Source organism: Bipolaris maydis (genome assembly GCF_028858645.1).
Source record: "Bipolaris maydis strain C4 unplaced genomic scaffold PSV08scaffold_15, whole genome shotgun sequence".
NCBI lineage: Eukaryota > Fungi > Ascomycota > Dothideomycetes > Pleosporales > Pleosporaceae > Bipolaris > Bipolaris maydis.
The window spans coordinates 793,589-807,475 of record NW_027093871.1 but is presented as its reverse complement, the minus strand read 5'-3'; the positions used below and the strand labels follow the sequence as shown (position 1 = coordinate 807,475).

Sequence of the window (13,887 nt, the reverse complement as noted above, 5' to 3'; positions counted from 1 at the left end):
CCAGCCTTCACCTACCCGTGTCGCCCTTCTACAGCCATGTCTTTCCTTAAAGCGAACTCGTCATCTGCAGCCAATGCACCTTCGCCGACGCCATCAACTTCGTCTGCAAGCGGCTCCAAGCGCAAGCGTCCTGCTGATGGTGCGCCTCCAGTCGTCTACTCGCAGCCGCAGGACACGGGCACCGGCGAGCACGTCTTCACCCGTCTCACCTATGTCAACGATTTTCTGCGCGAGCGCAAGGATAAATGGCATAGTTTTGAAGACATTATGGAATACCTCAACATCCCGCCTGGCCACATCCAGCGCCAGCAGTTGCGCCAGCTAATGCGTGCCGACAACCAAGGCAACCGGATTTCATGGGACTCGCAGGTTCGTAGTGCATGCAGACATAGTGTCTTCCGTTGATACTGACCTTGTATCTTTGCATGTAGAACGAGAGGTACAAGTACAAGAGCAAACTGGACATTCATAATCGTGCCCAGCTCAAGGGCCACTTCCAGACGCAGAAGTCGGCCTTAGGCTTGCAGATCAAGGACTTGAAGGACGGCTGGTCCAATGTGGCCGAAGACATTACCAAGATGGAAGAGAAGAATGAGGTGTTGGTGCGACGAGCCAAGGATGGTGTTCCCAAGACGGTCTGGGCCAATGACCCTTCTCTGATGCTCCCCATGGACCCAGTATTTGCAAAAACATGGCATTCGGTCCAGGTCCCCGACAATCCAGAGGAGCTGCGCAAGGTGCTTTTGGCCAACAAGATGACAGCCGCTACCCAAGCAAAGGTCATTGTCGCTGCCCCCACGACAAAAAAGAAGAAGGGCCCTCGCCGTGGTGGCAAACAGACAAACACGCACATGATTGGCATTCTGAAGGATTTCTCTGGCATGAGAAAGTAGACTGTTTGATTTTGCATAGCGCGGCGTTTAGTTTCTGCTTTACATAATTATGGAAAACGGCCTCTAACGAAGTTGGTCTGCTTTTCGCTGAACTTGTACGATACACATGGTAGGCTTCACTAGGTAAGCCTATTATAGACCGAATACAAGAAAATGTTGTTTAATTGAAATCTATGAGACCACCAGAACTCCAGATTACTCAAAGAAATTTGTTGTCCAATTCTTTTTGCTCAAGGATTCGCCAAGAGCTTCTGCAAACGCGTCCCCGCATCCAATTCTGCAGGCAGTCGTGTCCACTCCACATGTTCTCATTCCCGTTCAACCAATTGCAAGTTCAGCCATTGGGATTCCATTTTCTAGATCACCTGCTTTACATGCCTATTAGTACAACCCCCGCATAAAATAGAGTGTAGAATACCTTGATCATTTCCAGAACGCTTTTTTCCGTAGATGTGTTCCCAATACAGAAGCAACATGATGAACGCAAAGACCAAAACACATATCGGCCAACGTGCTGGCTCATATTTAATCCAATCAGTGAGTATGTGTGCACCTCCCAATGCTGTTATAGTATCTATAACAAGCTTACCCGCATTCATCTTATCACTCAATACCTTCCAGACCTTCCAGTCCAGGACAGCCTGCCAGCATGCACGCCAGTCACAGCAATTCATTGCCTTGGTGTAACCCTTTACTATATCTAATAGTTTGCCCATAGTTTTCGTATATCGACACCGGATATCTCAACTCCCAATGTAAGTTCTAAAGAGAAGAATTTTACCGTGTGGAAGAAAATTAGCAGCTCATATTTATCTCATCAATCCTTGTATGGCAATACCAAGAATGCCAAGCAGTGCGCCCAACCATACAACCCCTTTGGCTCTATGCAGTTAGTATGTGTTATGGCTCAATCAGGCAAGCGCGCTTTTGATTCTGCCCCCTTCTATGCAGCTTCCGTGCAGCATGGTAGCTTAGTCAACCAATCCACTCTCCCACATGGCCTTGACCGGTCCCACGCCATTGCTTGGAAATGGGGATGAAAGAAAAGGTATCGGTGTGGAGACGGATGGTGGCTTGCTGAGTATTGATTGGATAGCAATACGCTGGAGATTTTTTACACAGCCAGCCTACACTTTCTCCCACCTCTGGGCGTCGATTTATCCATAGAACCGCTACAATGACGTCAGTTTTCTGGTAAGAAAAAAAATACATTGACTAAACGTTCGTAGTGTAGACCAACTCGAAGTGTAATTCGTCAAGAGTTAAGGCGTAAGGTCAAAAATATACCATTTTTCACGTATCATAACCATCATTCGTATCACTAACGTTCTCTTCACCCCCAAACTATCTTCCCTTCTCTCTTCGCACTCCCCATATCAGCCAGCATAACCCTCTCATCATCATCATCCTCCTTCAAATTCTCCCTGCTCTCCCCGGGCGTCTCCACAACCGTCGTACGCACCTCCGTCTCCAGCCCAAACCTTCCCCCGGACGCCAGACTAATAGGTTTCGAGTCCTTCGGTGGAGCCTGCGAGATGCGATTCGGCAGCGCAGGCCCGTCCTCGTATAAATTGTACCGCGAGTTCTGCTGCGTCGAGGCAAAAAAGCGGGGGAAGGTTAGGATGAGGAAGCGGCGGAGGGCGGGCATGCAGATGCAGAAGATGCCGACGAAGGCTTCGAGGGTGGACCAGTAGGCCGTGGGGACGTCGTCCCAGGTTGGGTTTGGGGAGTTGTCGAAGAGGACGAGGGATTTGAGGCGGATGATGGCGACGATTAGTGTGCTATATGCTCTTATTAGCCATGTCCGACTTACGCAAAAGTATGTTTTAGGGAGGGGGAAAGACTTACAAAACGCCAACGCTAAACATCGCAATGATGTAAAGTTTACTCCGCAAACTCATTGCTAGTTTCAGCAACTCGGGAATCGGGAGTGCGAGCACCATAATCTCAATAGTGATGTTGACGGCTGCGGCCGAGGCGGCGAAGACGTGGAAGTCGATGCAGGTCCCCTTGTGTTGGCCGTCCCAGCTCGTCCATGTGTAGTCGATGGGCGTGCATTTGAAGGTTGTGATGACGGTGAAGACGACGCCGTAGGCAACGCACAGCGCCATTACGATGTTAGCGCGCCAGCGAAACGAGCTGCTGGGAAAGATGCGCAGGCAGCAGGCGACAAACGACATTTTTGTCAGAGGGAGCACGAGCGAGTATGATAGCTCGGCTATCCACGTATACTGTACATATCAGCTACCAATGTTTAACTTTTTCCCTAAATTCCGGCCATTCTTTGAGCGCCCCCTTTAACAGGGCAAAGAGTGTTTGGGGGAGACAAAACGCAGCTTCACATACTTTCATGATTAGAGTAATGTTCTCAGGAGTAACGGTCCAAGTGTCTTTTCCATTACCGGCATCTGACTTGAGGAATTGCATTACGCCTAGGGGGATAGCGCTGATGAAGGCGAGCACAGCGAAAAAGTCGTTGAGGGCGAAGCCTTTGCCTACGATGTAGCACCGGGCCGCTACGGAGAACAGCGCGGCACCGCCAGAGACTCCGGTTATGATTGGGGATATGCCCGTCCTGTCACGTATGGGGCGGCCGCAGAGGGTTGCTGTGATGTTTTGAGCAACTGGGGGGTTTTGTTAGTGTGTTGTTGGAGTGGACGGGGGGGCTATCTTGGACAAACCCAAAGATTCTCTTATGGTGCATGATGACTGGATACATTTGTTGGTAGTATCAAGATATTTCTGGTCTACGCATATGCAGGTTACATTTGCTGGCGTGCAGGTAGTCTGCGTGGTGATGCTCGATTCGTAGCATTCCGTCTTTGTCCCCGATTTAGTACTTGGCAGCCACTCAGACAGAGAAAGATGTCACTTACTGCGCACACCGGCATCTGCTGTTGACAGGAAACCGTCCAAACGAACAACGCGAAGTTGACGCAAACATATTTCAGGATCCCATGAGGCTTCATAACCAGTACCTATTTGCCGAAGTGGTCAGGTCGGCTGACTGATGGGATGTTGTAACATGGAATACTCGTGACGAGCTTCGAATCAACCGCAAGAGCAAGAAGATTGATCGATCTGAACACACAAGGTAGCCCTTCCCTACAATTACATATGAAAGGGTTCTGTTCGTGTGGAGTCCAAACCGCGTCGCACAAATAGATTGACACACGACTAAAGGCAGACCTCCATGGCCATCCTTGTTCACTCCATGTCCCATCTGGAAAATTGAGATTCCCAGGGGCCGCAAATAGCTGGTGGCTTACCAGCTCCCGCTGACTTAATCCTTGTCCTTGTCGATTTCTGCTCAGCGATACGAGGCGTACATGCATGGTCTAGTAGTAGTACCTGTCAGATGTGGCGCCTTAGCATATGTCTTGGTGCCTTGGCACAAGTCTGTCCCACTCCCGAACTATTCGTCATCGCGAGCACAAACATACTGTCACTTCAGCACATTCTTGCTACTTGTTTTACCTCGAACATGTCGCCAATCGTAGGTAGGTTTCAGCCGTTGAAAGGATGGTGTGCGAGGATGAGTCGCCATTTGCCAAGTCCTTGCACCTCTAGCTCTTATGCCTTTCGTAAGCATGCAGCCTAGACCGAACTATAATGGCGTTGCCGTTGGGATTTATTTTATTTTTTTTTCGCTCAAAGCCCAGGCTTCGGTCCAAGTGCTTGTGGCTTGCGTGATGCTGGATGAATGTGGGGGCGGCCCGAGTCGAACAATAAGTCCCGCAATATACTACCATCTCCTGCTACATTCATCGAACCATGAATCGCATATTCATTTACCGTGAGTCCTGCTATCGTCGGAAGGTTTTTGAATAGGAAATATGCTCCATACTTGACTTGCCGGTCCAGACATCTGGCTTATCTTTTAAGGCACCCTGAGCTCTGTAAGGAATGATTGCGACTGCCTCCCTATTCAATTACATTTGTGCATGGGGATATACCGAAGAACGCCCGCATCTGCGCTAACAAACGTCCGAGACCTGGTCAATCGGAAGGCAGCATATCTGCCGTTGCGGGATCCACGATTCGCTAACCGCCTTAATACATAGTACGTCTTGCTATTACAGTATACATGCACGCAATAGGAACAGTCTACTTCGGCAGTTTTCCCACGTGTTCAACTGGCAAATCGGAAATAAGAATTCCATCTCGCTAACGGTGTCGACCAATGGCAGATGAGGTACCTACGATGCACGTAGTAATTGTAATGTTAGTTTACCGAGTCTTGGCAGAACCCAAACATCTGTCGCAATACGCGCCCTGCGCTCCAAGTAAACCTCTCTTAGAAGTCGAGCAGTTTGTGCATAATACGTCAGTATGACTGTCTCTACGTATAAAGCATGTAGCGTGTCATGTTCATGGAGAACGATCCTACCACAGTGATTTGGAGTATACTTGAATCATAACCCCTATTGACATCCATCCCATATTGGGGGGAAGCTAACTCTTTTGAGACCAAGGGCCATAGTTCTTGACCTTTAGGCTGACGGGGGATGTTCATGAACCTTCATCCACAAAAAGGGCCGATACAACTCGGCGTATAAATATATCCGAGAGAGAGAGAGAGATGCGTGCATACGTACTACGTATCGGGCTTCTTTTCACTTAGCGCAAGTTTCAATTGAATGAGTCCACTTAGAAAGCAGCTTGTGGACTTGGTCGATGATCCCATCGTCAAGAGTCAAGGGTCGAATGATGATCTTTGTCCGTGAACACCATCCCTTTTCCCGGATCTGCATCGCCGTGGTTCTTGAAAACGTGTCGCTTCACTCTCCCCAGCCAATTGCCAATGCAGGTTTGCCATAAATTGTTAAGGCACCAGTAGTGGCGTTAAACGAGAAAGCCCGAGGGTGGGGCCCATCATGTCCAGAACACACTCTTATCTGCCGCTATTATAAGTAATCGCACTCGCAATGTAGTCGGAGACAGGTTGGATGCCGCGAATATGGAAGCGAAGAGCCCAATTCGGCGATGCAGATCAGCGAGTATCTGGTTCTGAAGAAGAATGGACTTGTGCTTTATCTTCTCGCGTTACTTGACTCTCTCGCCTCGGTGACCTGTGCGAGAACACCAGAAACGGCGAGTACGTCATTTCCTGACAGCGCTATTTGTGCTACTCAGGAATGTGGAAATTAGATGCGTGGCTAAGGAAGTAGCCACGAGGGATTTATTCTAACGACATCTGGCTGGTGTAGAGAATGGACAAGATAACCAAACGTGTTATTTAGCTCGACTTCGTATCCGGATGGAACGACACCAAACAAATTAGGATTCACGGACTGAATCATTTTTCTTAAATACGCAGACCCCCACACTAATAGAAACACGCGACTTCAATTTATTGTACCGAACAAGATTTAATATTATGTGTACAATAAGCCGTTGTTGCTAAAGACCTCATAGTCTTAAACTGTTCACATCTTCAGATACTGAGACTGAGATTTCTGGAGGACATCGATATTATCACCAAGATCTTACTTTTTCTGCGGGTAGATATGGCTGCATGTGCTTCCTGAATAATATGGGAAATATCTCGCAACCATACACTACAATATGACATCTCCCAACAGCATTGGCAAACAAGAGAAAATTATCCAACGAAAAGGACAGTTTGAAAGACATTGTAGTATGGCAGGCGAATTTACTCAGACCATATGGCTGAATTTCGCAGTGCAGTGTTGAAGATTGCAAAGGCAATGCAAGCTATTTTGGATGGCAAATTGCAAGCATAATTTCGTTTGCATTCCAATCTGCACATTTCGGAAAAGTTTTAGGTAATTGAGACATCTGGCATGCAGTCGTACAGTTCATCGAAACGCTGTCTGATATCATATGGTTCTTATCACGAGCTAAAGAATGACGGTCGTACGATTTATCGAAAGATTGCTTGATACCACCTGGTCCTTGTTATGGGCTGACGACTTTGATTAGCCGTCGTATAGGTCACCACGGGAGATGATTCTCTCCACACCAGACGATTATATGTACTATTCATTATACAAGCTTGCAAAGTCCTTGAGTATTGCCACCCCAGCGAATAAATGTACAGTGAATCGCCCAACGTCCTTATCAACGAGGTAATGCTGCCTTTAGGAATCTATAGGCCAGTTCTGTCAGAAACGACCCCTACGCCCTTAAAGCCACCAAGAACTGAGCCCGTGGGATAACCGCCCTTGACAATGTTCCAACACGTATTTTGTGCTGAATAGTCTGAGCGTGAATGAGACACATATGTTAGTTATCTCGGACTTACCAGATCATTATATTTTGCCAAGTGCTTTACTATAGTTCATTATAACGCTTATTGTATATAGTATGCATTTCTCGAGAAGCAATGACTCCAATAGTAGCCTCCTACTTTTCTCTAATACATTTATACTTTATTACTGTCTCAGTCTTTCTTTTTTTGCAAAATAATGGCGTACACCGAACGATTAACAATGTTGTTTCACAATTAGATAGTCAGGGAACATATGGCTAAGAATGTGGTTTGCCTGTTTTTCCACGACCGCAGTTCTTAGCGCTACAGTCAGCCAGGCAGTCCCAAAGAGACTGATTGAAGCCATTGATACGACAACGTGGTGCGGGTCACCTTTTGAGGTCCTTCCCTTTTCCTTAGTTTCATGAATCAATCTTTGATCTCTGAGTGCAATTACACCTGCTCCTCCTGCAATATCTTTGATCTATTCACTACTTTTTTTTTAGCCCAGCAGTTCTTAATTGCTTCAGAATACCTTGATATCAATCCTTGTGTTCAGTTAATATACGTTTATTTATACATGTTTGAATGTTTCCTCAGTCTTTCATATCAGCCGAATAGAAACACATACATAATCGCATTGAGCTGAATTTTTGAACGGCTATTGGGGCCTTTTCGTAAATGGTATGTATGTACCTAAGACACATGACGGTAGCAGCGTTGCTTGGGTGCAGATATTTCAGACATCATGAACACAGTTTTTGATAGGAGGATTGTGCTGATTGAGACAAGTGACACATATACATAGACATTCAGTTTTCAGACACTGCCATGCAGTATATTATACCTTTTTGGGCATGTGATGGCCTATCTGGAGCCGAATCGGGGGTCGTTACGAAAAGACTTTACTCATATCATGAAGTAAAAGCAAAGCAGCTAGTTAGTTAGCAAAGAGTCATTCTATTGTAAGTAGGCTTTGCCTAGAGGTTGTTTAGCATTCCCAACATTCCCATCTCCCACCCAACTCGCTAATGTGCGATCAGTACTGCCGTAGCCCGCCGGTTGAGCTTCTCTGCTTCCTTATACTTGACAATGAGCCTGCAGCACTCCCTCCAGGACCTCTAAGCTGACCAGTGTCTATTGACCGTTTGGTCCAAGTATTTCTTCCCTCGTGGACAGTGCCCTAGCTACTATCTCCTGCGCAGAGCCATAGCTTCCTCGTAGCCATAGACACCGCACCGCATTCGTTAGCAACCTACGCCCAAATCAAGATATCCAGAAAATTAGATATTGAATTGAATCTCACGATTGTCACGGGACAATGTAGGGTCTCTATTAACTAATTCTATAGTAGATTCGCTATAACTTAATAATAGCAACCTTTTGCGTTGAACGCTACCAAGCCTTAGTGTCAGATCCTATTGAACCTTGTTGTTAGACACGACCAAACATGCGGGTTAGATTGAACTAAACTTTCGTGTCAGATTCCATAAAACTTTTGTGAATTGGAGCCCACTGTTATATAGCCTTTAAAAAGATATGTGTATGTAGCATCACATACCAGACCAGGATCGCAGTACGTTGTCCCGTTGTGGGGTACTTGTTATCTCATGTCATCAATCGCATGACTTCAAAGTAAGCTCTCAAATTAGGTTCATTTTTTTTCAAATAATCAAAGTAAGCAGTCCTGGTAATTCTATTGGTAATTCCTTGGCGATTCCCGGGCCCATGGGGGTGTTTTTTTGGGCACGTGGGGTCGGATGCTGTATTGCCTTAGTACTAAAATTCCGGCCTAAAGAGTAGTACAACCTTCAATTTTCTCCTCTCCCTTGCAATAAATCTTGAAAAGTAAACTTCGGCTAGGCTGCTATGGTAAGATTTTTAGAAGATTCTTTACGTCGATAGAGAGAGTGAACAAATACAATTTCAAGGCTGCTTTTCTTGTCTCGCTAGTAATTTTATTAATAGCGTGATTAAGAAGAGTTAGGTATCCTCTCAAGATTTTATATATTAAAAAGAAAGATAAAGGACACTAAACTAAGTTGTAATTTTTCTTCATACTTAGCGCTAACTCAAGCTTACAACTGGTGGATCAGTAGTTGGGTAGGTAACTACTAGCGAATCTCTGCTGTTGTATATTTCTCATGTTTTTGTCTTGTACTTTTTACACCGGAACAACTGCCGAAGGACCGATCACCATGACGTACTTGCAGCACCATCGTTTAGAAGTTTTGGGCAACATCATAGCAGGGTCAGTTTTTTTTGTGAGCCCGCTGCTTCCGGGTCTTGATACGTCAGGCGGGTCAAATGGTCAGGGCTAGACCCAGACACAGATTGGCTAGCTGCGCTGTGATGATGTCTTTGATAACCGGGTACAAACGCACAAACCCGGTATAAACTCGTGGGCGATTCCAGCTCGAGGACCCCTCATTCACATCTGAAATACACACACTTTGCAGTAATGTCTCTCAAGTACAACAAGGTTCTTGTAATTGGCGCGACTTCAGGTATTGGGTGGGCGCTGGCGGAGCGGATTGTACAAGATGGCAAACAAGTGATCATCGTGGGTCGGCGACAAGACAAGCTGGACGAGTTCAAGAAGAAGCACGGTAGCGACAAGGTCGACAGTTTTGCCCTGGACATTACGAAACTGGACGAGATCCCCAAGTTTGTCAAGGACGTGATCAGCAAGCATCCAGACCTGGACTGCGTGTTCCTCAACTCCGGTATCCAGCGCGGCTTCGACTTCTCCAAGCCCGAGACGATCAATCTCGACGTGTTGGAAATGGAGTTTCGAACAAACTACATGTCTTACATGCATCTTACCACGGCATTCTTGCCGTTTTTGCAGAGACAGGACAAGGAGACGTCGCTTGTGTACACGACATCTGGATTAGCGCTCATGCCACTTCCGCGTTGTCCAAACTATTGCGCGTCCAAGGCGGCGCTGCATCACATGATTCTCGCTCTGCGACACCAATTGGCCAATGGGCCCGGAAACATAAAGGTGATTGAAATCTTTCCACCAGCCGTGCAGACGGAACTGCACGACGCGAAGCATCAGCCGGATATCAAGGATGGAGGGAACATTGGCATGCCACTGAGCGAGTTTACCGACAAGGCGTGGAAGGGACTGGTTGAGGGCAAGGAGCAGATTCCAGTGGGATTCACAGTCAAGGCCTTTGATGCGTTCGAGAATAAGAGACAGGAGCTGTGGAAGCAGGTGTTCTTGTCGTAGTTTGGGACTGGGTGGGCGACGGGCGCGGACGAGAGACGGGCGGGGGGGGCTTGGCGGGGTAGGGAGAGAGTCTCAAGCCACAGTTGCAAGGAGACGCTGGGCTTGAGTCTATACGCAGCCAATACCATGATTGCGCAGAAGAGAAGCAATGACGCGACAACTTCAATCCTTAGAAATGCATGCCCAGTTGGCCGTACGGACGTTGCTTCTATTGCGCCGTGTTTCGTCACGATCCGTAAATAAATATCGCGTCCCACTGCTGCCGCGTAGGCTGCACAAGTAAATTGAGCACAGCCCCAAATGCGGCGCAGACATTCCGAGTAGTGTGCCGCTAATCACCTGCAACACCCTATCCTCGTATTCAACTCCACTCTGGACTTTGGGCCACTCTTCTGTCACTCGACTTTGTCTTCTCGCTCTGCGACCAGCATACGCCTGCTCCCTCCCCTATCGAGCTCCGACTGTGAAGGAGCCCTTTGTTTCTTTGCGCATCCCAAGCGACACACGGATTGCAACCCACCACGCTCAACATGACGGACAGCTTCAAGAATGCCATGATCAACCGGGCGTTGGGCGACATCAAGAACGTGAGTCTGCGCCGGCTCGGTCCCTGGCGTTGATTCTTGTTAAACCATGCTAGAACCTCCAATTTCTCGTCGAATCCAACGTCCTCAGCTCTGCGCAACACGATGCGATTGCTGCCCAGCTGCCCGTCTCAGCCGAGAACAGCACCCGCATGCTTCCCGCCGCCGCCGTGCCGACTCAGCAACTCGCGCAGATGAACATCCAGAGCCAGCCCACGCCGCCGCCAGAGAAGAAGGCGGCCAACGTTGGCTACTACGCCGACGCGCCTGCCAACGCGCCGCCGCCAGCCTACCCCTCTGTTCCCGCCGCCCCCGCAGGGCCCCCCGTGCTGTGCCACGCCTCGGCCATGTACCAGTACAACGCCCAGGACGCCGGCGACCTGGCCCTCATGCCCAACGACAAGATTGCCGTCACCGAGTACATGAACAACGAGTGGTGGAAGGGCCGCAACGAGCGCACAGGCATGGACGGCATCTTCCCCGCCAGCTACGTCCGCAAGGAGGAAAAGAGCGTCATGCCCGCCTACACGCCCCCCGCCCCGGCTCCCTCCAACTACGGCAACATGCCCCTCGACGTCGCCTCGAGCGCACAGGCCCCGCCCGCTGAGCCCAGCAAGGTCGAGACCCAGGGCAAGAAGTTTGGCAAGAAGCTGGGTAACGCGGCTATCTTTGGTGCAGGTGCGACAATTGGAAGCAAAATTGTCAATGGCATCTTTTAATCGCTTACATTTCTTGACAGGTGCTACCATTGGTGGAAACATTGTTAACTCCATCTTCTAGTCTGGGAAGATGGGGCGTCTTTGTTGTGTGTTTTTTTTGGGGGGGGGACAGGTTGAAAGGGGGAGGGTAATGTATGTCGGGTTCTGAACAGATTCATGTCCAGACGCTGGCTTTCTTTTCAGAGGCGTCTGGTGGCGTTTTGTTATCATGACATGTTTATCATCCATTGTCTGGTATCTCCTTGGTTATGTCATTTGCGATTTTTCTTTTTAAAAAAAATGCTGATTTGAGCTACGTGCAAGGACTTAGAATGAAATTTACTTCTTAATGAAGCCTATTCGCACAGCGTGATATTTTTTTTTTGGTGGGGGGGGGGCGAAATATACTCTAATTTCCATACTTGGTCAAACATCTCCAGGCTGACGCTTACTACACAAGCAGCCCCGGTCAATATTACTTCACACGTAGTAAGTCTGTACCATCCTAAATTCAGAATTACCATATCAATTAAAGAAGAAAGTCTATCATTAGTAAAACAAAAAAACGTATATACACACAGTCGTTTCTTTCCAAAAAAAAAGCGCCTCCTTTTGACACGCCCACGCGCTTAAGCATAAATATAACACATAGGCCCCTCGGTCGTACTCATCAACTCCTGCATCTTAGCCGGGGGGCTCGCCGCATATCCGAGATCAATGACCGTGTCAAGCGTAGTGTTTGCGCTGGGCGGCATATCTCTAAATGTACCAGTTCCGGAAATGCCAGTGGCGCCAAAGCGCGTCTTGCGATCCAGCTGCTGCCAGATCCACCAGACGCGGTCAATCTGGGCGTGGTGCAGGTAGAACAGAGGGTCGCCGGGGGAGACGAAGAAGTCACGGCCCGGGTCGCCGCCCATGCTGTAGTGGCCGCCGCCGTGGACGCCGAGGTCCGGGGTGCCAGGCCAGCCCTGCATGGTCATTTGGAAGTTCCAGATGTTGTTGTTTTGCAGGATGAGGCTGGCGATGGAGGTGGCGTTTGCCCATTTTTTGTTGCAGTAGTCGGTCAGGTCGCGCTTGAGGCAGCGGGGGTTGTAGGAGCGGCCGTCGCCGTTGGAGATTGTGGTGCCGTTTGTTAGGTCGAGGCTTGTGGGGCCGAGATTGACTTCTGTTGAGGTTGTAAGTTATGTGTGTTGTAAAGAGGAGGTGAAAGGAAGACTACTTACTCATGTTTTTGAAAGGTCCGCTCTTGACGCAGCCACCGCCTGTGCCGGGCGGAAGACGAATCTCGGGTGGTCCAGTGCCGGCGATGACGACTTCGCCTTGGTTGGGGATGGCCTCACCGTTGCCGGACATGGAGTATTCTGAGCCGTCGAGCATGGCGGACTTTTCCAGGCCGCTCTGCGCGGTTAGGGCCCAATTCCAGTAGGGCTGGTAGCCCTTGTAGCCGCACTCATTGCGGAGGGCTTGCTCGTAGTGCCAGGTAAAGTAGCGGTGCCAGGCGAGGAAGGTGCCCGTGTAGTGGATGAAAAGAGTCTGGTCAATGTGGTTTGCGACAAAGTCATCGAATCGGGATCGGACTCCTGCTGCGAACGAAGCGGGTGTCTTGCCAGTCTTTGCCTGCAGACACAGGACTGCGTCTGTGTAGGCCTTGCGTTCCGTCTTGGACAAATCGTTCCATTCGCGGCGAATGGCTACGGTTTTGGCATTGCAAGTGCCCCGTTTGGCATTGTTGCCTTCTAGCGCAGCCCTGACCTGCTCTTCTGCGAAGGAAGCAAGCTGGTCGATTTGCTGGCTGGCGATGGCAGGATCACTCGAGGCTTCAGTAGGTAATGAGGGATCATTCTGTGGCGCTGGTAGTGCGTTTGACACCGTTCCAGCAGCAAGGAGGAGCGCTAGAGTGTTGAAACGCATCTTGTCCTGCAGCTCACGGAGAATTAGGCTTAGGCAAAGAAAGACGAGTGATAAAAAAGCAAAGCGGTGCCGCCAAAAAAGAAGCAGACAGGTTTGTAAGGATATATAGTTAAAAGAAAGCAGTGCCTCACTCAAGGGTTACTCTGATAATTTGGGCGTCCAATGCTCAAGTGCCGGGATTGGGGGCGACAGATACCGAAAGCCACATTAACCATACTCCAATCGTATACTCGACCGCGGCTAGGCTGCGGCGCAGGACAACTTCAAAGCCCATTAGGGCTTACGTCGAGGCCATGCGGCAGCGTAAACCAATGACAGGCAAGACCCTGGAGCATAATCTTTCTTCTAG

At 48.8% G+C, this 13,887-nt stretch overlaps 5 protein-coding genes across 5 annotated transcripts; 3 read left to right on the top strand and 2 right to left on the bottom strand.

Annotated features, from left to right (window-relative positions):
- The first annotated feature begins 11 nt into the window (after nucleotides 1–11).
- PSV08DRAFT_333005 (uncharacterized protein) lies at nucleotides 12–1,063 on the top strand. Its single transcript, XM_014225587.1, has 2 exons — nucleotides 12–369; nucleotides 432–1,063. Exons 1-2 carry the CDS (start codon nucleotides 37–39, stop codon nucleotides 891–893), a joined length of 795 nt encoding a protein of 264 aa, XP_014081062.1. The 5' UTR covers nucleotides 12–36; the 3' UTR covers nucleotides 894–1,063.
- A 1,125-nt stretch (nucleotides 1,064–2,188) lies between these two features.
- Nucleotides 2,189–3,784, bottom strand: PSV08DRAFT_365789 (uncharacterized protein; the record flags this gene model as incomplete). The annotated part of the gene is made up of 5 exons (XM_014225585.1): nucleotides 2,189–2,674; nucleotides 2,742–3,124; nucleotides 3,240–3,517; nucleotides 3,575–3,713; nucleotides 3,770–3,784. The coding sequence occupies 5 exons, from the start codon at nucleotides 3,782–3,784 to the stop codon at nucleotides 2,227–2,229; spliced, it is 1,263 nt and encodes a 420-aa protein (XP_014081060.1). The 3' UTR covers nucleotides 2,189–2,226.
- Nucleotides 3,785–9,568: 5,784 nt separating this feature from the next.
- PSV08DRAFT_230601 (uncharacterized protein) lies at nucleotides 9,569–10,345 on the top strand (the record flags this gene model as incomplete). The annotated part of the gene is made up of 1 exon (XM_014225584.1): nucleotides 9,569–10,345. The coding sequence occupies one exon, from the start codon at nucleotides 9,569–9,571 to the stop codon at nucleotides 10,343–10,345; it is 777 nt and encodes a 258-aa protein (XP_014081059.1).
- Nucleotides 10,346–10,728: 383 nt separating this feature from the next.
- PSV08DRAFT_332993 (SH3 domain-containing protein) lies at nucleotides 10,729–11,978 on the top strand. The gene is made up of 3 exons (XM_066092747.1): nucleotides 10,729–10,932; nucleotides 10,986–11,638; nucleotides 11,700–11,978. The coding sequence occupies exons 1-3, from the start codon at nucleotides 10,876–10,878 to the stop codon at nucleotides 11,707–11,709; spliced, it is 720 nt and encodes a 239-aa protein (XP_065948140.1). The 5' UTR covers nucleotides 10,729–10,875; the 3' UTR covers nucleotides 11,710–11,978.
- A 278-nt stretch (nucleotides 11,979–12,256) lies between these two features.
- PSV08DRAFT_412362 (uncharacterized protein) lies at nucleotides 12,257–13,575 on the bottom strand (the record flags this gene model as incomplete). The annotated part of the gene is made up of 2 exons (XM_014225582.2): nucleotides 12,851–13,575; nucleotides 12,257–12,792 (listed from the first exon to the last, which is right to left on the bottom strand). The coding sequence occupies exons 1-2, from the start codon at nucleotides 13,536–13,538 to the stop codon at nucleotides 12,257–12,259; spliced, it is 1,224 nt and encodes a 407-aa protein (XP_014081057.1). The 5' UTR covers nucleotides 13,539–13,575.
- Between the last annotated feature and the right edge of the window lie 312 nt (nucleotides 13,576–13,887).